This window comes from Perissodus microlepis, chromosome 7 (assembly GCF_051167445.1).
Source record: "Perissodus microlepis isolate ML-2025 ecotype Zambia chromosome 7, ASM5116744v1, whole genome shotgun sequence".
NCBI lineage: Eukaryota > Metazoa > Chordata > Actinopteri > Cichliformes > Cichlidae > Perissodus > Perissodus microlepis.
Window position 1 is genome coordinate 13,605,406 of NC_140467.1, and position 26,221 is coordinate 13,631,626.

Here is a 26,221-nt window from a genome sequence, read left to right on the forward strand (position 1 = left end):
GTATTTCCATGTACCGTGTAATATGGTTCCACCCATTTCCCAGTTTCTGAACTAAATATAAAGAAATTATGGGTGGATCAAGACTTTTGCACAACACTTGTATTTTCAACAAATTAAATGTTGTATAAAATAATGATGCAAAAAATAAAGTTCCAGAGCTCTTGTTGAAGTTATTTCTCAATTTCGTAACAAATTTCAAGTATTCCATTTCACTTTAAGACAAATAGGTGAACGAGTTCATGCAGCTCTGTAGGACACGTCCTCTGTGAACCATGAATATCTATTTAAGTCAATCAATCTATTTAAGAGTTGCTGAGATTTCACATTCTGAATGAACAGAAACTCAAAAGTTCTTGCAGGTTAAGTGATCAGCTACAGCAGCATCTCAACTCCTGGAAGTACCTTGTAAAATGAAAGGCAATAAAGACGACAATGAATCTCTGGACACAGGTGTAGTAAAAATGATTCTTTAATATGGAACAAAATCAGAGCTCAGCTCCAAGGCTCCATCCACCCAACACACTTTATAACACTGATGGGTGGAGGAGAACAAGAAAATCAACCAGTAAGATCACAGTCCGCTCGGCCAAAAAACAGGAGAGGCTAAAAAAACATGGAACGCAAAACCAAAGTGCTACTGGGCTTGACCTCGAGACGCCCTGGCTTCCTTCCCCCCTGACCCAGGATGTGACCACGTGCACACGCCTTTCTGCTGCCTCCCAGGGCTCTCCCACCTTCTCCTCTACTCCACCCTCAGGAGGTCAGAGGCTCCTCACAAACACAGACGACCCATTGACCTCTAAAAACTGGGTGAGGTCAGCGTGGAGGTGGATTAGAAGGAGCAAAGGGGCATGTGAAGGTCGTTTACGCTGAGTGTGCTGCAAGCTGTGGGTGTGTAGTTCTCAGAGGGACGTGAAGCAAGGCGTCTTGGTTATTATCATGGCTCGCCGCGGAAACGTCTGTGGTTCAGTCCTCCTGCTGTTTTACTCCGAGTATATGTGGAATCTAATCAGCTTTAAATTGTTGTTCACTACAGATTCAGATGGAATGTTTTGAAGTTTCTGAGAAAATGAGACAAGGGCAGGAGAGAGAGGACGTCTGCGGAGGCCGCCCAGTAAGAACCCATTACTATACTAACACAGGGACATCAACAGAAGTACTACACAGATATGTACAGAGCAACCAAGCAACACATTGGAATACTGAGTAATAAATCTGGTGTGGGAAAGGGGAGGTAATAATAGTCCACTACGAATGCACATATCCCACTACTTTTTCGTGCAGTTGGTCCAATCTTTAAGGCTATTCTCCTGCTCTTGCTACAAACGGGCAGCAGTGAAGCCACCAAAACATAGATTTAAGTCTGTGCTTGACTTTGAATATGGCTGCTTTGTGATTCTGCATGCTGAGCTGACAGCTGCCCATCTCCTCACACTTTGCATCAGGAGGGTAAAGAAAAAGAAGTATGATTGGGGGTAAGAGATTTGGGGTGAGGTATAAGCATGCCCTCTTTTTTGTGCTAAATCATTCTCTGGTCCACAGAGCTCTGTAGAAAAACAAGGTGTTCTTCAGAAATGTGGAGGGTGATGAATGAGAGATGCTAATGGTCAAAGGATCACAGATAGATCGGGAAGCACGGATTACTGTGAAATTAGACTCCGGTGGTGTGCACATTACCAGCTGAATGGGAGAGCAAATTAACAATTGAGCAGCGAGAATGGAAATCTATACTTGGCGGACGACTGAAACGAAGCGCGGTGGGAAAAAAACAACAAGAGTGGACATGAGGAGGAGACACACATTGGTGGAGGGGGTGGGGGTGGAAGAGACGGGGCAGCTGCCAGCTTCAGAAAACACAGTCATCCTGCACCTTAATGCACACTGCATCACATGACAAACTACATCAGAGAGAGGAGGGAGGCACTGCACAGAGAGCACTAGCACTACCATGGACGGACACACACCTAACATACACGCACACACATACACACTACTGCACAGGGTCCCAGTCTGCGTTCCACCGCACTCTCCTGGCTGCCAGAACCTCGCTGTGTCTTTGTCAAGAAAAGAAATGAAACAACAAAATAACCGATTAACAAACAAACGGAAAGAAGAACACACACTTTGGATCCGACTGGCTAGAATAAAAAAATAAACCAGAAACGAAACTTAGAATATAAAAAGAGCCAGTGGCACTGGGTTTTACAGAAAGCATTTTTCTCAATAACTGGCTTTTGAACAGCTCTACGCTTTTTCTTTTAGTCTACCAAGTATATACTATTAACCTTACCAGGCAGCTAAAATCTATACAGTACTGTCATTTTTCATATATTTATAGATATTTATACACTTTACAAAGTTGGCAAAAATACATAAATAAATACATTAAATTAGATTGTACACATCACAACTGTGTGTTTTAAGTTAGAGCACTCTTTGTTGAAGAGTTGGGCCACGGCGAGTCGAGAAAAGGAGGTGAAGAAACAGGAGTGTTACCCTCGACATCCCTCAACGCAAAGAAGTCACCATCACACTTTGTCAGTAACATTTCGGAGTATGGCATTAGATCGGTTAAGTGTATTGCTTATTACCTACCTGATTAAAAATGTCCACATTATGGCAGGAGTTAGAGGCTGCTCTAATTGCATCAAGTCTATTTACAACCAGCGAGGAAAGTAAGAGACGCGCGCTCTGACGGATCTGGGTTTAGGGGAATTTTATTTTTAGTGTGTCTGTGGACTTTCTGACCCTGTGGGACTCCCTCTACAGGATGGTGTTACAAATGAAGGCAAGACTGTATCCACTGTCCTTCCTGCAGAAGGCTGCTGGGAGTATCTGCTGTACCATATCATGTCTGTTGGCAGAGACGGTCCTAAAAGTGAAACTGATAAGCTCCATCTCAGCACTGTCGACAGGCCCAGCCAGATACATAAGGCAATGACATATGAAAAATAGGGAAGTGGGTGTACTGACACCTGCAGTGAAAATAACTGGACTACAGCCCTGTGCAGTTATTTATGTATTTATTTGATAAAGCAGTGGGCTGAATATGTCTGTCAAGAAGGCACAGGGCACATTTTGGACATTTGGAAAAAAGTCTGTCCTATTTTTTAAATTGTTTTTTTTTTAATGATTAAAAATAATTATTGCCATATGGCAAACATTTATAGCCTATATAGGTTATTTCTTATTTCTTCCTCAAGACTGTGAATTCTTTAAAAAAAAAAAAAAAGAAAGAAAGAAAGAAAAGGAAAAGCACAAGATGGGCCTATAATGTGGCAAGTTCATGTCAGTCACTTGTGCTTAACCATGAGTCTAACCCCCGAATAAGAGGCTGACTCACAAGCATGAAAATTGTCTTTACGGGGTCAGATGGATGGTTTATGTCCTTCTACTAGGAATACACTCTGTCCTCATACATGCCCATCCCCATGCATGGCCTCCAACAGGGAAAATAATGTCTGCAAATTCAATGAAGAAGGCATCATCGGTGTCAGAACAGGGCCAATCCTGCCTAACACAATGGCATTACAGTAAATCCCCAAGCCTGTGAGCAGACAGGGTGAGATGCGATGCCAAGCAAACCAGGACAGAGTGGCTCCACGGGGAGGCGTGCAGCTCGCTTGAAAAGCAGGGCGCTGCTGGTTTTGGTGTTTGCAACACAAACGCAACAAAGCTTTATGGCATGAGAAACACAGGCTACGATTAGCGCCACATATCGCACAATTTCCTGGAGGTGTGGGGGAGGGTAAAGGGTATGTGGCAGTGTTGCTACGGCGGATCCGGGATGTGTTGGGTATCACTCCTTCCCTTTGTTTCTCTTGCCCTGACCACACGACACCTCCAACAAAAATACAGCAGACATCAAAAGCCCTTGTTCAAGAAGGGCAGGTATAATCAGCTTCAGTATCGTCAACATCACCACTGTTATTCATGAATATCGTTGTTTTCGTCATCATTTCGAGTGACAAATGAAAACTCAGCGTACAACAAATGTTAATTTTTCACCAACAATATTTACATGAAGTTTTTCAAAAACAGAAAGCTTTTTCTTCTCACGGTTTCGGAAAGAAATAAACCCCAACACAAGAACACCAAGCACACACATACATACACACTGACCAACAGTCAAATGTGAACAGAAAGAAATAAAAGATATTATTACTCATTATTGTTTTTCATATCCATTTGTTACTATTCAAATAATGCTTACTTAAACCCTGATTGGGAGAAGTCACATTGGTTTTCACCAGATGCTTAAAACAATCGAAAGGGCGAGTTAGGGGAAGCGAGGTCTGTCTGTACAGGGCGACGCACACAGAAAATGACTGGACGAATGACAAAGGTGACCCGGAGGGGTTCGGGGCTTACTCAGCTGTCAGAACATGAGTCAGAAAAATAAAACGTCAACTGCAGATTCCCTAGAATGAGATTATGACGACGACTGCCTGATTTTAATCCGTGCATACACATTTAAAGTCCTCTAAGACGTAAAATAACTCTACCCTTAATCTAATATCGTAAAAACTACTGCAAAGCAGGCACCTTTCCAATAGAGTGACTCAATGATGCTCATCTGAAGAAAGCCATATCCATCAAGGAAAACTGCTTAAGAATAAGAAATGGTGCAGGAGAGTATGACAAGGACAAACAATATCATCAGGCTCAGAAGAATATCTTACTAATCCTTTGGCAAACAGATGTGACCCTTTCAGCCAATAAAGCTTTAAGTTATTTAGAAAGTAAACAGAGGAGGGAAGGCTGCTGGTGACAATGATAAATTTGGGGATGCACAACCAAGAATAAACATCTCAAAGATAGGAGTCCAGGAATGACTCATATGCTTCACAACGCCAAGCTGATAACAGGACTCGTGGCAGTGTTCTAGTTTCCGCATCAGCAAGTGCGAGAGGGTCCGAGAGAGTCATTAAATTGGGGACGTGAGGCTAAATGTGGGTGTCCACAGGCCTGCCAACGTTTGTTGTGAGCGAATGGATGTGACTGAGCCGTGCAGCAACCTCTGGACCTGAATGAGTCTATGATTGGTACAAAAATGCTTTTGGTTGCTAAAGCTAACTTTCCCCTTCATAACTACTGCACTGGGGGTCTTTTTTAAAAACTCACCTATTTGGAGTTTATTAAGGCTTAAGATGATGGGCATGGCTGTTGTGGTTAACAGGTGTCCCTGCAGCTGGGAGCTCATCTCAACTAATTTGAGTCACTGAACTCCACCTCAGGAGCATTTCTGTGGAATTATCAGAGAAATAATATGGCTTGTTGTTCAAGGTGTTTCGGTTTCAGTTTTGGTCAGTGAGTGTATGCATCCTGCTAACCAGGCTTGATAGCCTCAGCTCAGATCTTTGCATTTCATGCTGTCTTCCACGTACGATCACTTCTGTCTACAAAAACCAACATGGCCCAAAATGCTAATGTTTCTGTAGCAAAATGTGGACTCCACAACAATTAGGTGAGGACACAGTAGATAGATATATAAAGTCTAGGATGGGCACAGGCACCAAACTAAAAGGGAACCACGAAGAGATGGAAACCAGTCATCCATGATGTCCTCAGCTATTCATGGCTATGTTTGCGAGCGAGTATAATCCTGACTCTACAGCCAAATTTAGAATCTGCAGTAGTCAGCACTATGAGGATTCCTAATGAGGATCCCGGTCTGTTCTCTAAAACCTAAAAGATATGGTGCAAAGTCTTAAGCCACCAGTCATTTCTTTATATTGTGTTCGAAAAATCTATCTAGAGATTCAATCTACTGAAACATGCAAACATACAGAAATATAGTATATAAGGCAAAAACAGGTATTACAGTTATGACCACCTTTATTCTTCAACACAGTCTGGACCCTACTAAGCAAGCTTTCCTATAATTTCTTTAAGTACTCTTCAGGAATAGTTCTCCAGGCTTCTTGAAGGACATTCAAAGCTCTTCTTTGGATGTTGGCTGCCTTTTGTTTGAATCTCTGTCAAGACGATCCCACCCTGCTTCAAAAACGTTGAGCTCCATAACCAATAATGACCCATTGTGTGTTTTTGTATCCAGCTTTGCTATTATTGCATTGACAGTGTGTTTGGGATCATTGTCATGGTGAAAAACGAAGCCGTTGCCAATCAGATCTTTTCCAGATGGTGGATCAAAATCTTACAGTATTTTTCTGCGTTCATAATTCCATCAGTTTTGAAAAGATCCCCAACACCACTGGCTGGAATGCAGCCCCAAACCATGACAGAGCCTCCACTGTGTTTTACAGAATATTTGTAGAGACTCACTCTTGTACCTCTCTCCTGACCACTTCTGATGATAACCTTTCAAATTTGAATTCAGCAATCCATAAGACCTTTTGCCACTGATTTTCAGTCCAGTTCTTTTGTTATTTTTCATTCTTCAGCCGTTTTTTCAGTTTTCCTTCCTTCAGATTGGTTTCCTTGTCAGACTATTTCTGATGAGGCTTCAGTGAGCAGTAGATGGAAATACAGATCCTGCTGCAGATAGTTTTTTAGGCCTGCCACTTCTTCTTGTGGCACCTTGACACTGTGTAAGAACACACAGCACACCATTCTGAGATACTAAGTTTATGTCTTATAGCTCTTTGGGAATCACCTTGTTGATACAAGAATGCTATTTTATTCCTGTCAAACTGTGTCCTCTTTCCCACTTTTAAATTCAACTAAAGAAATTGTAAATTGATGTGTTTTTGCAAGTAACAAACTGCCTAAAGATGCAATTAAAAATTGATTCTTTGCTAAGTTGTCTGTGTAGACACAACACTGATTCATCCTTTGAGTTAGGTGCCTTGTTATGTTTGAATGACTCATAGGTCAGTGATGAGTGAATTAACAAATAAACAAACAAAAAAAACATTCCTTTCAAAAGGGTTACGAACTGGACTGAAAATGGTTGAAAATGTAGTCAATGTCAAGAGAAAATCATAGTAAGACCTTCAGAAAGCCTGGAGAACTATTACTCAAGACCACTTTACAAAAACCTGCAAGCTGACAGTAAGCAAAATATAAAGAAATGAGGGGCGGCTCAAGACTTTCCCCATGTACTCTACCTTGACAATAAAGGCTGGCATCAGCATGCCAGCATAATGATGTGATACAGGCATGGCAAAATTTAAATTTACTGCTTACTCTTAAGTGAGCCACTGAATATCTGTTAAATGGGAGTTTAGTAATGAGTAATGAGCAGTTTAGTTATCATGCCAGAATTTACCAATTAATATTAAATAAGCATAATCACAGCTGGTGTTCGGTTTTGTAGGTATTCGGGCATAAACCAAAAGAGGTTTTGACTGAATCATAATACCAGAGAAAAAAGAGAAGAACCTAAAAAGGTTCCAGTTCATCCTGAGGGCAACATGAACGCCTGCACAAAAATCCAAGAACATCCTTCCAACAGTTAATGAGACTTTAACTAAAACGGAGAGAAAGAAAAATTTACAAACTACAAAAATCCCCTCGAAGAGCCTTTATTCTCTGGGAAACTTGGAGTCAGTGATGGTTGTGTCAGTTATCTTGAATTGAAGCTTTGTAATCAAACACTAATTATCTACACCTGCACCTACCCGCCAGCTCCGCCAGGGAATGAAGAGATGATGAAAGACGGAGCCGAGCCCGAACACAAGGAGAGCGGGAACAGAGAGAGAAGTTGGTCCAAAAAAAAGAAAGGAAAGAATCTCGACTGGGAGCATCTGCACCGCTGCCATGCTGCATTCATGAGCTTAGGATTGTTGAAGGTCATTGCCGATGGTGTTGGTGCCAACAAAAGGCAATAAGTTTAGAGATGTGAGACAGGTGGCAATATAATAAAACTAGGATTTGGAAATTGCTTTCTCCTTTATACTGTTTGGCTCTGAGCGCAGCATCCATTTTAATAGTGCTGCTGTTTGACTGCTGGCAAAGACAACATAATGTTCAGGACTCCTGGTTATTTTAATGGAGTGAGCAACTTCCTGGATAGTTGGGATACTGCTGTGCACACCCAATATTGCAGTCACACCTGGATTTTGTTTTCCTTGTCACATGTAGAAGCAATGATTAACTTTATGGACTTTTTTTTTTTCTGACTACCAGCATATGTACTCTGTTTTAACCGAAACAAATGAAGATAATAGATGTCTAATTCTTTGCATATTTAACATTTGCAAGTATCAAGCTCTTGGTTTAAACAGAATGCTCTGCTTGGGAGCTGAGACCCTCTTCAGCAGCTAAACAAATACACTTAACGGTGTTTTATCAGCTCGGTACGTTGTGACTTGTTCCAACTTTATGAGAATGGCTTGTAAACATGATTTTGAACTGACTGGCTCTTGAAGCTGTTTTTAATGTTTTTCCTCTTACTAACTTAAAACCTCACTCAAATTAACTCACTGTGAGACATAACACATTATGAGTTTCTCATTTGGGGATTGCTTTAAAAAAAAAAAAGTATAACTGTTTATGCATAACTCATCTAACACATCAAAATGAAAGATTTTGTACTGAAACATTTCTTTCTTTTAACAGCTTTGCGATATGATGAAAGCTCACTTTGTTACCACTTAAAAGCAAAAGCAGAGATTTAAATGGGGAAAATTGTTGTTTTGTGGTTCTTTTAATTTTCGCCGATGTACCAGTGTGGTCTGTGGGAGTACAAACAAACGAGAAAGTAAAGCCAAAATGACTAAACTGCATGTTGAGCTTTTCACGTCTCCGGTTCGCTCGCTAACACGTGCTCAAAGAAAGTATTAAAGTGTCTCTGGCTAATTATCTGCTGGCCCACCAATTGAGGAAAAGAGAAAATGTCACACGCTGAATTTCCATGTAAGAAATAATCTGTATTCAAAAGCTGTAAGTTTTAAAAGCTTGACCCTGTATCCTTTCAGCTTCCAGTCCTACCTGTCAGGATCAGAGGCATTACACGGTGCCTCATGTTTCTATAAATAAAGCCGTATCCCCAAGTTTACAGGGTCACTAATGACTAAGCTTTGTAAGCCCCTGTAGCATAGCAATTTATCACTTTTCGAGCAACGAGGAATCTTGGCAAAAGGAAATAGCAGAGGTACTGTGTTGACTCATTGCCTGCACGTGTGCTTTTCACAGCTTTAGCAGCGAACACCCACTGATTTCCATTTTTTCGCCGACGAGCTCTATCCCTGTCCATCACAAACATGGTAACTAATGAGAGTCTGCCACGTTTTCTTTTATTCTTAGCAAGTGATACCTCTGCAAATCGTGAGTCCCCCAGGTCCAAGGAGGCAGATATTTCTCCTTTCTGACCACCTAATGGGAGTGTAATGTGCTGTGACACTGCAGGCAGTGGCTGTCAAAACAGTGGGCCCTGTTCCATGGCTGGCCAATTGTTCTGAAGGTTGCTGGACTGGATCAGCGCATCGCGGCAGCCAGGCTCACACAAACCACACTACCCAGAACACACTGAGCACACCGTGCGCTGCCCAAGACCAGCTTAGAGAGCTACTGGACAAGGAGTAACGCACGCTTACACAACTGCAAATTCATACTGTCTGTCAAGTGTTGAACTGGTTGGCATAACTGAAAATAAACACCGAAATGCAAGATACTGTCAAATTGTTGCATGATGCGAGGAAATAAAATCCACTGCAGGGGCCACAGCTTTTTTGATGAGGCCGAGTTAGTTCAAAACTACTCACGCTGCATTACGAAAATGGTTACGTTTCAGCGAAGAAACAAACTGATTATATTTACTTGCTAAGTCTGTTTAACTTGAGAGTTTCCTGAAATGAGGATTTTCATTTAGAAAATTAAGCCGCTGGAAGAAAAGAAAGGAACAGGTGACGTGATTCGCTTGTCAAGACTTCATGAATGCAAAAAAAAAACCCCACACAGGCAGGCTGTAGTAAAGAGCACACTAAGAAAGCAGATTTCTTTTTAAGTAGCTCTTAATAGTTGACAGCTTTTCCAGTTGCTGCTGCTTTATGACAGTTTTATTTACGTTACAGAAATATCGAGCTGTGTTGAATGTGCCGGGCAAAGAGGGCAACGGTACACTCTATGGTCCTCTCTAGCACTCAGTGAAGAGATAATGTTTAATCTGCTTCTACGGTATCTCGCGGTGGCAGATCAGGCCATTGTCTAATATCACACCTATTGTCTGCGATACACGCTTGCTCATTTTTCCTTTGAAGTGCAACAAAAACCCAAAGAATGTTTTATTGTTTTATTATTTTTCTTCCAGTGTGGAAACTGGAAAAATGCACATCGAAATTACTGTTTTAGATGCTTAACAATTGTTCAGCATTTTGAGGCGAGGAATACAGGACAGACTGTTGGTTAGAGCTCTGATCACGCTCTTGTTGTTGATCGACGCTTTGTGAAATAGCACTGCTGTGCTGGCCGGCTTCCACGTGACAAGAAGACAAGCCTGATATCTCCATCCCGGCCTGACATTTCAGACACCAGCAGTCTGCCACCAGGAGTGTGGTAGCTGACACACACACACGCACGTGTGCATGCACGTACATCGAGAAAAAAGAATAAAAAGAGGAGGATGAGAGCCCTGCATCCTCTATGACCTAGATCTCCAAGCCCTGAAATCACAGAGAAGACGTCACCTCTCCCCAACTTCTGCTCGCCCTTTCAGACACTCCTCCCTTAATTTTTCACCATCACTATAATCATCATCATCATTATTATTGTTATTACATTTCTAAAAAGTGCAGATAGAACTTCCCCGTGCCCTCGTTCAGAAGGCAGGGCAGTAGAAGATGGGGAAACAATGGCAGTAAGAAGAGCAAGAAGAGCGCAACATGAGAAAGAGAAAAGAGAAGATTTCTACAGAACAGCTCCTGTGAAAACAAACGCACACCAACAGGCACACATCACCGCAGCACAGCGCACAGTCAAAACGGACGGAGATCGTCACCCCCGTCAGCGCAAAACATGAGCACGGGGCAGCACAAAGAATTCATAGCATCATTAAACAGACGGAAGTGTGCACACGCAAACCCACGTGCACGTGCGTAAACTGCACAAACGTGGCCTCTTGCCTCTGCTCTCATCTTAACGTTGGAAGAAGATTTTAAACTCGTTTCCTCAGTTGGTGATGCTGTGAAAAATGACATCATAGTATCTTGAGGGGGAGGAAGGATCTGTTTGCTTGTTTGTGTTTTCATCTTCTTTTTTCTCTCTCTCCGTGTCGGGGCTTTTTTGTCTGGAAAACATCAGGAGCGCTCCGTTTCACAAGTTCATCGTGTCCCTGCTTTCCCAGCTTCGGAAAGTTCAGTTTATTTTTTAAATTTTTAATCTCTATTTTTGTCGGAGCTACAACACAGCACCCACAGCACACAGACGACAAGGAGGAAGAGGGGGAGGGACGTCCAGAAAGGGGGAGTGGGGGAGGAATTCGCTAATATTGTGCCAGGGGAAGAGAAATTGGGAACAATAAAGGGGGAAAAGAAGAGAGAAAAAAGGGACATAGGGAAGAAAAAAGAGGAGAGAAGAGACAGCGGTATCAACAATTCCATCTTGAGCTCAGCTGGTTTCATTACACACCATATATTGATTGCTTTCAACAACTTCAGCTGAACATTAAACCACTTGAGTAAAAAGGAGGAAGGACTGAAAAGGAGGGGGAATATAGTACTCTTGAGACAGATGACAAGGATGAGGCGGCAAATGAAGAGACGGAAGAGATGGGAAACAGCAGGCGACCTATGAGTAATATACTGTATACTAGTCGTGTGTATAGGGGAGTTCTGCCAATCTATACACCTAATATATTCATATGTATATGTACATACAGTACATACTGTATAGTATTGTATACCTGGAATATTCATACAACAGGATTATATGAGATTAGATCATTACTGACGATTCTCTGTGATCCCACGGGACTGGCACCTTGTATGGGTCAGGGGCTGCAGTGCAGTTCAAAACTAAGGGATCGGCAAAGGAATTGATTATCAGACCTCCACAGGCAAAGTGCATAAGGACGGACAGACGGACATACAGACAGTCAGAAACAGGGGAACCATTGGCAAAGGGGTGAGACACGGAAACTGAGATGGGGCTGTATGAGAGGAGGGAACACAAGAGACGGGTCGGGGAGAAAAAATTTGAGATCCTTGAAAGAAAAGAGAAAAGGACTTTAAAGGTTTAAGAGAGCAGATGGCTAATTGTACCCGTGTTTCGCAGCCTGGCAGCAAGTCAGTCTTGTGCATAAGGACAGGAGTGGGAGAAGGGGAGAGATAGAGAGGAGAGAGAGAGAAGGAGGAGGAGGAGGGAGGGATAGGAGACGGAAAGGGGCCATGAAGGAAGCTGGGTAGTGCGATCAGGCCTTGAGAGCGTGCCACTGGGCGACATTAGTGCGCGGCCGAGCGAGCATGTCTTTCCAGTGCTTCACTTCCGCTGGTCCACTCTTCCACGATAGGTAGATCTGAGAGAGGGGAAGAAAAGAGGCAGAGGCTTGATGAGGGAATAAATCTTAAAGTAATGGCTTTTTGTCATTCTCACATGCATTTTGGGTTCAAGTTTCTCATGGCTTCACTCAGTCATGACAACACCTTTGCAAAGAGAGCCGTTCTGTGCATGCAACGTCTGACATGCACCACATGCGAGGAGAGCCTGGAAAGCTGCAATGAGTTGGAAACTAATGAAATGAAGAAAGAACAGTGTCTCAGCTTTCACACAGGCTGCATAACTGATGAAGGTAAAATGCATTTTGCTGTTGCCTAAATTAGCAAATTTTCCTTTTTTTGCCTGGAACCTGTTACTTTCTCAGCTCCGCTATGAAATTAGTCTGGCACATAAATCCACATCAAAATGGCACGTAGTTTTCAGTCTGTGTGCTAAACTAAACTAAACCATCTGGTGGCTATATTTTCAAAGGACAGACATGAGAGTGGTAACAGTCTTCTCATCTGTTTACCCAGAGAGTGAATTATTAGCTAAAAAGCTCTTCCGTTAAGAGGAAAACGGCCAGCAGGGTGACACGATCCTCACCAGATAATCAAAGCCTGAAGCTCATTATGCTCCTGGATGATTTCTCCTTATTGATTGTTTTGCTCGCTGCTGGTGAATAATGTATGAGTGTATAATTCGTTAATTAATTACTGTATTATCTTCCTTGGTGTGCTCTCTGTCATTGCCGTGGTCACAGGGTAAACTGCAATGACAAGCTGACCTACCTCGGTAGCGACTGCTTGTTCCCGGAAAGTACTTTAAATCAGTTGCAGTTTCAGACTTTGCAACAAGGAGGCTTGCACGCCCTGAACAGACGGCACCTGTGAAACCTTACCTTGCCAATAACATCGTTGCGGCTGAGTCTGTCCTTATCCATGACGGTGATGATGATGGTAGTCTCCCTCAGCACATGGGCAGGCACGTCAAAGGGGAAGGACTCATTGAAGACGGGGTTGAGACAGCGCTTCATCACCACCGTCTTCTTCTTCTCTACACGCTTGTCCTTGTGCATCAGCCACACCTTCACATAGGGATCTGCAGCGTGGAAGCAGAGTGCGGTGGTTTACATGAGCGAGACGATGAAGATGCACATGGATGGTGATTTTTTTTTTCTTATTCTTTTTTTTTTTTAGGGTCAGGTTTGCAATTACCCTCCTAATTGTTAAAAGTCAGAAAAGGCAGCAGGGAAGCAGATACCTCGTTTGAGCTCAAGGTCAACTTATCCCCCGAGCGAGGAAACATACAAATGAGGAAGTATTTATGGAAATAGGGCCTGGGATCTGTACTACTAGTTCTGGAGCATTGTGGGATTCTGTCGTACTACCAGCCACCAGTCCTACTACTGCGGGAAGCTGTAATTGTACAAGAAATATGCCACAGAGAGCATTTCACAGCGAGACAGGACACTTTAAAAACAAGCAGCAACCAGACTGAGCTGACACAGATTTGGCTAGGAGGTTGAAGATCCTCATAGATATACAGAAAGAGAGGACAGGAAAGAGGGAGGTCAATGGAGAGACGCTTGAAGTAATGTCACCTTGCTGCTGTAGCTATCGACGGTGGCCAGCAACCGTCCTGTTAGCAGACGAGTCAGTGAGTGTTTGAACACAGAGACAGAGCCTTGTGTGAAGCACAGAGCTTCCAAAGTCAGGAAGGACTTCCAGCTGCTGAGAAATGCTTAGAGAAAGAGAGCCTAAACAAACAAAGAGGAGTGTATACCTGAGGTGCCCCCGATATCCATGGCTTTGAGATTGCGTGCTTTGATGATGTTCACAGTGATGGTGTTGGCGGTGGGATTATAGCAGAGAGACACCAGCAGGTCTCCTCGTCTCCCCTGAGGAACACACACACACACACACACACACGCAAACAAACACAGCGGAGTATGAATCACCCAGCCTAATATCAGATTTCATCAGGGAATATCAAACTCCAGGCTACTCACTAGCTTGTTGTGTAATCTTATATCACTGCCCTTTCTGCTCTAACCTCCTTGTGCCAAACACAGACCATCCAGCACCCAGGCAGGCATGGGCGAGCACGTGGCTCACCCCCCAAAAATAAAAATATGTCAATCCAGCTCACATGCTGAAAACTGTCAACAAATTTGTCACACGTGTTTTAATAAAACCGCACGTCGCGGCTCGACCCCGCGGTCACCCCTCCCTTTCTTACACTGCCATCACTGCAGGGCTTCAGCTCCTTCCAGAAGGTCTTTAACTGGCCCAGTTCCACCTTATTAAGGGGGACTGACACCTCTCCAATGGGGTCATTCCTGCTGAAACGGTCATAGTCCAACACCTGAAGGTAGAGAGTGCGCTCTCTCACCTTCTCATAAGGGAAGCCTAAAACAGAGACAGAAACAGAAAACGCTGAAGGGTGAGGGCTAAACCACAGAGAGGGAAGAAGGCCAGTGTAATCTGCAGCAGTGCAAAGAGGGATGGTTTTGGCTGAGAAGTAATATTAGGCTCCAGTAAATAAAAAACACCCAACTCATTCATTTTTCCAAGAGCACAGGCCATTGTTCTGATTTTGGAAAAGGTTCTGAACATTATTTTTGGCTGTTTTACCATTTCACAAGCAATTCAAATCATACAGGAATGAGACACTTCACTGCCATCTGCGCGACTGCTACGAAACCTCTGCAGTGTTCAAGAGCATTTGTTATTATTCGAATCAGAATGATTTCCGCAGTTTCTTAAGCTGGAGCTTTTATCAGTGCAAAAAAATGTTGTTGCAGTTTCACACGTTATGTGTTTTCACACATCTCCCACAATGCTCTTTTTGTGTTGAGAGACAGCTCTTTGTCACAGCTCGGTAATCGCACTGCGCAATCTGAATCCTTTGCCGTGACTATTTAAAAAAGATACATATTCTTGAAGCAATAGTTTTACATTTTAAAATGGAGCTTTTGAATTTATCTCTTCGTGCCTGTTTTCGGTCTTTATGCAAAGCGAAGCAGCTCCTGGCTGCGTAAGTATTAAGTGGTCTCAATCTTCTAGCATTATTCTCAGCAAGAAAGCAAATGACCAAATCTCCCTAAATGTTCAGTTATTGATTTAAATTGGTTTACAGCTATCCAAAGCCCTAATTATAGAATTCATCCCCCTCAAATGTCATGGTCCCAGGTTGTTGTGATGTTTTTGAGCATTGGTTTGTTGTGTTGATTAGGTTTAATTTCTGTTTGGATTTTATCTTTTCCTCCCAGAGTTTATAGCAACCTCAATGTTTCGCCGTCTTGCCTTGCAAATCTTTCTATGTTTTAGTGCCTTTGTCCCCCTTATTACATCTCATTTAGCTTTTTGCATCTTTTGAATATTTCCCGTTTTAATTTGAAAGCTAGTTATACTTTACCATCTTTTTCAGCTGTGGTCAGTCCCCAGTTGTGTCCTATTGAGGAGTCACTCCCCAGTGTGTATACAGACTCGTACTTCATGTTCCAACTTGTTTGCTCTGGTTTGTTTTATCCATTTTTTGAGGGTGTTATTCTCAAGAGGACAGATTAAATGAACAAGAACCTAAGAACTAGAAATATAAATGACTAGACTAGGAAGAGCAATGAAAACTGAACCATGAATAAAACTAAATCAAAGAATATTAATTAAACCAAAAACACATAAACACTGGGTCACAGACCCAGGACCATGACGGTTATATTTGATTAGCTTTTGTTTGTTATCTGACTCAGCTTCTTACAAATGAGCAACATGATTTTACATAAACACGCAATTAAAAGTGTTAATACTTTTGGTTATTGTACATGACAGATTTATAGTTTTTTCTGTTGTTTCAGGCTATCAAACTGAAAGCAATGGTGTCCCAATCAAACCACAGATGGCAGCATATTTGGAAAACGTGATGGAAAATATTTAGTGAGAACAATCCAGTATGTAAACACAGACCCTCAAACAGGAAGGTTTCGTTCCAGTGGGGGTTGAGGTTCTTCCTCTTGACCTTGGTCTCCAGCTTGTGCTTTTTGTCAGGCAGTAGGTAGATTTTAACAAAGGGGTCGGAGGTGCCAGAGAAGTCCTTGGCTGGGAGGTCCTGGCCCCTGAGAACTTTGACAGTGAGGGTCGTGTTCTGGAAACTGTAGCCTATGCTGAACTGGATCCGACCCAGCTTTTCACTGATGGGCCCTTCATCATCCTCCGAACCTGGGGACAGCTGCAGGGCAACAAAAGCAGACAAATAATTATAATGCTCAGATATTCAGCAGCAGCAGCAGCCACTCACATGAAACTCTCAATCCAAGGGCACAGATCTGGTGTCACACACACACAGACCTTGACAGAGAGAAGCTGTGAGGGGAGGAGATTTTAGGGCTGCGTTTCTATCACGGTGTGCTAAAGCAGCTGCTCAAAGGCAGGGATTGTTCTGACATTAAGAAGACTGAGAGAGCTTAATTTCCTTACTAATGTTCTTAAGAGGCAGGAGGTGCTCAGATTGGAGATAGGGGAGCTTTAGACCACCCATTCTCTCTCACAGCCACTCTGACTGCTTTATCATTGCTGTGCACTAAAAGGCCACTATCTGATGGAAGCAACGGCCGGAGAGAGGGGAGCAGAGAGCGGGAGACAAACAGAAAGAGGAGGAGAGAGGGAGCATTGTGTGAGAGGCTTGGAGAGAACAGGCAGGAAAGCAAAGCTCAAGGTTGGCATTCTGCACTTGCAGCTGTCTTTACAATCATTTCTTTTCCCCCTGCAGCTCCACCTTCTGCCTCTGTCCTTTATTTTTTCCTCTCCCGTTCCCACTCGCTTTCTAACAATAACATAAATTGGAACAAAGAATTCTGAGAACTCTGAGTGGCGATAAACAACCACCAGTTTATTAAAACCACTATGTGCAGCCGTTACCTCTAACAAAAAGTAAAGCTGTGTTATGCAGGCAAAGTCTCACTGAGCATTATTTGAAACTGTTGATTTTGCTCCCCGAGGCCAGGGCTACAATTTCAAAGTGACAAAGACTCGCTCAGCAATATGTCAATATGGCATTATGGACTATCAAGCAGAGAAAGTGTGAAATACTCCAAGTCTAATTTATCAAACAGCGTGAGTCACCTTGCATGCCTGTTTCGTTTGATTGTCACTGTAGGAACTGCCTGTATGTTGTTCTATTACAGCTCCCTTACTGCCAGCTTTAGATTAACCTGTGTATGGATTTACCATAGCACTGCAACACGTGCCCTACCTGGTGACTGAGAATTACCTTCTGGGTATGTGGCCAAAAGTACTTGGACACCCTAATATTAAAGAATTTTGATTTTTCATTTCAAAACAACAGACACCATGAAGACTCCTTTAATCTTCAAGGACATCTTTATCAACGATGTCAGACACTCACTTGAACCGATAAGGTAGAACTCATATCAGCTTTCTGATTCATCATTAAAACTCTTGCAGGTGACAGCTCTAATGAGGCTCTTCAATACAAAACAAGAATTGGGATGCCAAGATCAGGTTGCTCATAATGTGGCTGAACCAAACTTGTAACATAACTGCTCTCTTTACTTTGGATAAGTGGATGATGGATTTGGTTTCAGAGCATGTTTTTACTCCTTACTTTGCACAATATCAGTAAGAATATAATATAACCATCTCAGCAACACAATTCTGACTGCGAGCGCAGCAGCCTCATCCATATGCTGTTCATATCTTCGGTTTGCATCAGACAACCAATTGAAAAAGCTTAAAGGGAGGTTGGCCTTAAAGGGGGATGAGCTGAAACCACTTCTTTTAGGCATTAGATGATATGAGGATCTGTGCTAAGTCTAATATAAGATAAATATGGATTGAATGGATTGGACAGTGAACTGATCAAAGATATTTTACAGAATAAAATTATGAAACTAGAACAGGGGATAATGCATCCCTTTCTCAAATGGTGCTTGCAGATTACAACTTTTATAGAAAGCCTGTAACATGAACTGAAAACTGTCTGCTACCAGTCCTTAAAACAAAGCAAAAACCAAAGGATCCACCTTTAAAATTCCATCCAATCTAGGTCTTTACTTAAAAGCCCCAAACTAACAGCGAAAAACCTACTTATTAGTGTGTGGACGCTGATATAGCTTACTTTTACACCAGTATTGTTTTTCTGACACTGTTAAATGGGCTACTTTTTTTGCACTGCCCAACATAGTTTTTCTATAGTATGATTTTCAGGCACTCAGTCCCATATAAATTGAGCTTGTACAATAATTATTATTAATAATAATATTGCCAGCTGTTTCAGCTTCTATGGGAGTTCTTTACATCTTCAGTAGAAACCAGCTAACTTGCCCTATGGTGGAAAAAATCTACTTCCTTTCACTGAAAATTAGCAGCCTAAACAGTAAAAATCAGGTTAGACCAATCATATCATAGACAGCAGGATGGATTTGAAGTGGGACATTGTCTTACCATCACCATGTCTCCAGTGAGAGAGTTGGCCAGGTCAGTTACAGAGGAGTGGCCATCAGCATCAGGAGGTTGGCCCTTGGGGCTGTTGGCTGGCTTGTTGCCTCTGCAAAGAGAAGCTCAGGTTGAAAGCAAGAAAAGACAGCGAGGACATGTGAAGCTAATTCATCTACAGAAAGAGAGAATGTCTGAGCACCCAGGGAGTCCAAACTCCACCTGTTTAACGCTTGAAACCTGCCTATCTGGAACAACCGATGGTGGTCCAAGTTAACTTTGGATAGATGTCACTTCAAGCTGCTTTTTCTGTAGCTTTCATGAGCAAAGCCAAGTAAAATGTGCCAAAGATTCCACAGATTAATGGCGGGCGCTAGAACTGAGGACAGTTGATGCGGCAAGTGGTGTTTGAGGAAAACTGGAGTCTGAGATGACTATATATAGAGAGCTCCACCCTGGCAAACATCCACATCTTTACAAGAAAGTTACCTCCACCAAAAAAAAACCCAAAACAAAGACATTTTCAGACAAAACATAAAACAGAATCACTAAATTTATTGACACAACCCAATTAATCATCCAGGTAGAAATTATGCTCAGTCTTTTGACAACTAACAAATGACAACTTTAACAGGACACACATGTATAATGACATATATAGCAACATGACGTTACTTTAAAAACAGTAGACAGACATATATAGCAACATGAAGATGACCAGATGTTTAACAGGACAGACATTACACAGCTTTGTAAAGTATTTTGCGTGTTTAAATTTCTCTCAGTTGCACCAACATCACAAGTTTTATAAAAACAAAGGTGAGTGCAGAAATCTGCCATGGAACAGCTGGTTCTTAGGTACAGATGTTAATAGATGTGAAGTTTAGTTCCTTCTCATGAGTATTGTTTAAAAAAAACAAACAAACATGTGGGATAAACATTCTGGGAGAAAAATCACTATGTTCATACATCGAGAAAACAAGAATCACAAAGTGGACAAAAAAAAGGAAATTAGCACAAGAAGACAAAAAAATTAAAGAGAATAAATATTTTAAGATTAAAGGAAGTGTGAACAGATATCACAAGAAAAGAGAGTCAGATGCAAAAGTCCTGCATAACATGACGCATTGGACAAACAGCACTGGATAAATGACTAGTCAAGGCACATGGAGAGGCTGAACACTGAAACACAGTGAATAGAGAAGGAGAACAAGAACAGAAACACTGAGAAAGAGAAAAGCAATGAGCAGACACAGAGAGGACACACACACTAACACTGGATGGAAATCATAAGGACTGCAGATAAGACAGAAGGTTCAAAAGGGAACGTGAGAAATAGAAAAAGCAAGCTGAAAATTATTTATCTGTATTAGAAGAGATAGCAAGTATTAATAGTATGAACAGTAAGAGAAAAAAATAACAAACACCAGCACATTAAAGAGAAATAGAGAGCTGCAAGAAAAGATAGGGAATGAAGGAAGGAAGGAAAGCCTGGAAACACAAGAGAGGCTTAGTTTGGTCAGTCTGATAAGTATCAAAGAATAAGAGACAAAAAAAGAAGGCTATGCACACGTAATATCTTTAACAGGAGACAAAGGGGCATACATGCTAAAAAAGAGGAGAGAGAACACAGAGAGTAAAAGAAAAAGACAATAAATACAATTGATCTTCAGGAAAAAGAGAGCAAGAAGCACTATTCTCTGCACAGAGAGCTCAAAATAATCGATAGAAGAACCAAAAAATATAGAGAGAGGGGAAATAAGGAGTCGATATACCACACGAAATGATAATACCACCAAAAACACAAAAAAGGAACAAGTAGTAGGAAAAGCACATTTAGAGTGTTACAAAAGAGGGTGTTGATAGAAATTAAGTTGAGAACTACAAATGATAAAAGTTGATTTTAAGACGAACCTGAATTTTCGACCATTTAGCAACACTCTAAAAGTGTGGACCAGGGACACAGGGGCCAAAGCACAAACTGGCATTGGCTACATGTGCATATATGTTATATGCAAGTAGTTGTCACTCGGAGAGTGAAGGCAATGCCTTGAACAGGCAGTAGACAAGGAGCCCATAGAAAGTCTGTCTGTCCGGCCAGCATTCTCTGTCGAGCTTTTCACCAAGTTTGTGGTGAGGGATGTTTTTTGGTTTGTTTGTTTTTCTGGACCCACTAAGCTTCGAATTTGGATGACAATTGATGTTGAATGCATTAATGTGTACATTTTTGCAGAACACACGGACAAAACTAGAGGAAAATATACTGACAAATAGACAGACAGAAAAGGCGAGCAAACAAGACAAGCAAACAATCACTTCAACCAGCAAAGGAACCGGAGTGAGACGGGGGGGAAGGAGGGATGTTAACCATTTCAGGAGGGGAAGGGGATGCTTATGAATTGCTGTTAGTTGTATTAGTCGCCAAGGGAGGTATTTGCATTTCCATATTGCCTGATTATTATTGCTTTTATTGTTATTATTCTGCACTGGCTCTAAACTGCAGGCAATGAGTTTGAGAGAAGCAAAAAGCTGCGCAAAACACTACACCTAAAACATGAGCATCTACTCAAGAAGTCTAAAGCAAAGGGAGACTCTTAGGGCTTGAAGTAAAGCAAGGCACCTCCCTCCTCCTCCACCTCCCAACTATCGATGGGGGAGTGAACGTCTTCAATTATTCATTCTCCTTCATGCTTCATTCAGGGGTTCAGTGCATTCTCAGGTAAGAGCTACTGCTGTCAGGGGAATGGCCGCTCTATAAGGCTTGCTCTCCAGCACCTGAGGTGGTCCTCTGCTCCCTGCAACCAGGCTGCTTTAAAGAAACGTCTGGGCCTGCGGATCAGTTAGCGCTTCCAGATCGTACATCTCATTGTGCATTGAAAGTGATTGGTTTCAGTTTATTCAATTTCTAGCAAGGCAATATTAAATGTGGCAGATGGCATTACTACAACTGATACATTTTGGTGCCAATGCTTTTTCCCTCTGACCCCATGGGGGTTGATGTGGTTGACATGATTTAAGCCTGCAGTTGTCTACAGTATCCAGTGGGGGGCAGAGTAGACTCAGATCAGATTCTCCCACAGCTAAGACACAGAAAGTGGGCTGTTGGCATAGCAACGACTCTAGAAACACAGACCATACATATGAGGGTTTGGGATGTGTGTGACAAGAGGATGTTAGGAGTGGCCGCAAGGGAAGGGTGTGTTTAGAGGAGTGCAACAAACAGGCAAACACACTGAGAACAAAGAAGTTAAGGTATAGGATATATGACAGGTACAGGTGAGAGCCTCGCAGACACACACATTCACATACAGACGTATGGAGGCAGGCGGGGCCACTTTGGGTTTCACCGTCCTGTGATACTATCCTGTTTTGTTACCTGACCGAGGGCCAGCAGCTTGTAGAGAGGGGGAAGGGGGGAAAGACACTCCACTTCTAGGCTGGAGAGAGACGCGAAAAAGAGAGCCCAGCCCAGCCCCTCTTTTTTTTTTTTTTTTTTTTTTTTAAACATTCAGACTCCCCACCCCTCTGCAAACATGTCACACTCAAGCAAACACGCTCGTCTGAAACCATGAAGTGATGTATTTCAATGTCTATGCTCAATTTCATAGCCGCCATCTGTCATTCTTTACAGGTAGGGCATACTTTCCAGGCTCAGTCACAGTCAAAACCACAACAGTGCATTGCTTACATAACTCATTATCTACATGAAACACAGGTACATTCACACTAGACTCAGCCACTCATCCCCTATGTGAAAAAGAAAATGTTTTAAAAACTATATGCCGCATACTATCATTTACTCATGAAAGTGGCTGCTTTCTCATTTTTCCTGCACAGTATACTGTTCGTTTATAGCTGTGTAGCATAAAGAAATGCAAAAGGGTGTGGAGGACCAGAACTGCCAAAATAAAAAATAACAAATAGTTTGATATTTAAAAAAAATTCCAGTAAATGCACTAAAATATATAACATATAATTAGAATTCATATACATTCATATACATATTTTATTAACATTTCTGTTGGTGCTGGTCAACCACTAGAGACAGATTTGGCACATATTGAGCCTCCATATTTGCATGCTGAAGCATGGCATAGATAAAGAAATCAAGAAATGAAAATACTGAAATAAAAAAGTTTGAATTAATAATGAATAAAGTAATGAATTAAAAATAATAAATTAAATTAAATGAATAAGTAAAATGAAAGAGAAATAACTATTAATAGATGAATAAATATACAGCAGCTTTGGTCTTCCATAAACTGGAACTCTTTCATCAGTAAATCATGGTATGAGACATTTATTTCTCATAAGACATAAAATACACGTGAAACTAAAACATTTAGTGTAAGTTTGTTCTGTTGTTTCTATTCCATATGGGCCCTGCTTCTTCCCTCAAGCTACAACCAAAAAGTCTCATAAATATGGATGCTTTCACTGACGACTAATTACTTCCTGCATGTTGAAACTAGAAATTAGCCTAAAATAGCATCATTTACTGAAATCCCATTTCAGGAATGAGCAACAAGTGAGGTGCTAAATACTAAATACTGCCTTCTGCTTCTTTCACTGAATTCCAAATGGAAATAGAAAAAAAACCCAAAGGCACTCAGTCACTGCCAAATGTTTATTTTTATTAAGTAAGTACTGTTTTATATGTATTTTATTTTGACTTTTTAACATGCTACTTCCCTGAGCTTCAGTTTCTCTCTTTTTAAAGTGCTGAAGGTACTAAAAAAACTGGCAAACATGATTACTTTCAAATCGAAAGATGAGCCTAGTCTCTACCTAACCTATAACAGTCCACGGTTCCCTTTATGGCATCCCAAAACTCTCAGCAATTTTAGTATTCATGCCTCAGAGCTTAATTAAAACAACTAATCTATCAATCCAGGGAATTTCAGCAACACAAAATAATAAAACCGCTTTAACGGTCCATTATAACTTCAAACACGAATCTACCAAATGTTTAAAATTTCGATTAGCTTTGGAGATTGGCTTCTGAGGTGGAGGCTGCCGCATATGTGCCACCTGTTCTGAGGCAGAACACAAGAGTCCCAGGTTAATGCTCCTAATAGCTCGTCTCCCCAAACGCCATCCATCTATCTGGATGAATGAGATGAGCATGTGTAGCAGCCTGTACCTGCTGGCGAGAGTGCTGCCTTCAGTACAATAAGTACTCCCTCCTGCTACTCTCATTGAAGGAAGATGGATTTTCACTTTGAATTTTCTCTCATCCTCCCTTGACCTGTGGATGGATGGATGGATGGATGGATGAAAGCACTCCTCCTCATCTCTTTGTGACTGAGGTTTTTTTTTTGTGTGTGTGGTTTTTTGGGGGGTTTCTTTGGGAGGGTTTTGCCTTAGCGCGATCGACCCCCCCCCCCCCGTATGTAACTGAATGCATCTCTACATTCCCCCTGTAATGCATGAATGAGCACAGTGGCCGCAGGGACCCAAAGCTTCGGGGACAGTCTTAACCAGAGCCCCCGAAGACTGTGCTGATTAGTCGGGTCTGCAAAGCCCTTGTCACAGGAGGAGCACTGTGTCAGACTAGCAGAGCGCAGCATAATCAATTTACATGTTTATGTACAAACACACGTGCAAATTATATCATCTTGAATTATAGTAATATCTTCTTTTTTTTCTAAGAAAACGAGGCCTGAAATAACAACCATTAAAATGATAAACTGTGACCTCGGGATGCCCTGTCGTTACATTAGCCTAAACACACACAATCCTCCACCACATAAAGATTTAACTCCTCCCACTCTGGCTAATGTGGTTAGAGGACAAACACACACTCACAGCGTCAAACAAACGCACACTTATATTGATTTGGGTAAATGGTCTTAACCGCCATCCACTGCGCTTGTCTTTTATGTCAATTTAAGCAACGTAATAAGCTCATAAATTATGAAGTTATATGTACATATATATATATAGCCCACTTGGCAATTAACAGAGACTCAGAATCTCACTGAGTGCATCATGTCTTTAAGGCAGAGAAATACACATCTATATCTATTAATATCAGAGAGATGTTTTCAGGGAAAAAACACAACTCCACTGGCTTACACAAAATGATGTAACATGCATGGATGAATAATTGAAGGACCACAGGCAAGTGGATTGAATGTTAATGTGGCACACGCGTAAAGCCCACCCCCTTTATCCTGAGCCTCCATCCTCATTGGGCTGTGCAGTTGCTGCTCAGAGAGAGATCTAGATTCGAAGCTCTCTGGGATTGTGCCTTCTCTTTATAGCAACACTGGAGGAGAACCTACAGTATATGTTCACTGAGTCGCAAATGAATTGTGAGTGCAGACCAATGAGGCATAAACAAGCCACTCTAACATCCTAATTAAGCCTTCTTAGAAGTCCAACCTATAGATGGCTGGACCACAAACATCTCAGCATGTGCGACCTCCTCTCGCCCCAAAATTAAAGCAACACTCAATCTTAAAACCTGTAGTTGCTCTCTCTGCTAGTCTACCGTGTAACCTATACTTCCTCTTTCCCCACCTTGGTTTGAAAGTCCACATGACTAACACCAGCTGTGGTGCAGTTCAGTCTGCTCCTGCCACACTTCATAAACAAATGGCCACGGAGAGCACTTTCATCCAGCCATCGCACACACAAGGTCAGTGAGGAAGCATTAAGAATCTCACACACTTCAACACCTTCTCATGGCCAGTGGGATGTTTGGATTGCCTTCAAGCAGCAATGGACCGTTAACATACTGCTGATGGCTTAAAGAAAAGCCTCAGTAATGTTTGTGTCTTAAGTACTTTAGATACATTTTACCATTAATAAGATTGCTTGGCTAATTGCATTGCAGGACCAGGAGCACTGCTGTTTAAAGTGGTGAACAAAGCACTTGGATCTTTTACTTAATTAAATATAATATGGGAGCAATTTAAAAAACTTCACCATAAAAGGAAGTAGCACTTAAATCAAACTTTTGAAATACACCATAAATGTGTTAACCTTTTACATTATTATTTGATAGTGAAGCACAAACATTTTCATTCGGTTGTAGCTGGCTAATTTGAAATATTTTGTGTAAGGTTTCTAAACCTTAGTTTTAAAGACTGGGTCACTTAAAAGAAAAATAGTAAAATTAAAGGCTTGTGATTAAATACATCAATTATACCCATTTCCAACCCCCTATTTTTATTCATTTACGGCAGTGGGATAGCTTTATTCTACAGTTTATTGATTGATTCACATGATTCATAGCCTATTCACAGTGAGAAAAATGCACATTTGACTGCCTTTCACATCCCACTCAAGTCAATTTCTTCTAATTGGATGTCCCTTGCAAACAGAAGGTTTGAACAGTGGGACGTGGGGCTTCCTTTAGTCACAGCCAGATCTGTGTGCCTCAT

General features: G+C 41.7%; 1 protein-coding gene across 6 annotated transcripts in view; it reads right to left on the bottom strand.

Annotated features, from left to right (window-relative positions):
* Positions 1 to 453: 453 nt before the first annotated feature.
* The window catches only part of syt7a (synaptotagmin VIIa), a 93,854-nt gene continuing 68,086 nt past the window's right edge, over positions 454 to 26,221 (bottom strand). For 5 of the 6 annotated variants that reach the window (XM_084933582.1, XM_084933583.1, XM_084933584.1 and 2 more), the window contains 6 exons: positions 18,840 to 18,942; positions 16,344 to 16,605; positions 14,617 to 14,786; positions 14,161 to 14,275; positions 13,277 to 13,476; positions 454 to 12,415 (listed from right to left, as the gene is read on the bottom strand). In XM_084933582.1, coding sequence (XP_084789708.1) covers positions 12,311 to 12,415; positions 13,277 to 13,476; positions 14,161 to 14,275; positions 14,617 to 14,786; positions 16,344 to 16,605; positions 18,840 to 18,942 — 955 coding nt within the window. In that variant the 3' untranslated portion in view covers positions 454 to 12,310. The remainder of the gene's footprint in view (positions 12,416 to 13,276; positions 13,477 to 14,160; positions 14,276 to 14,616; positions 14,787 to 16,343; positions 16,606 to 18,839; positions 18,943 to 26,221) is intronic. The other variant, XR_014800669.1, reaches the window with a different exon arrangement.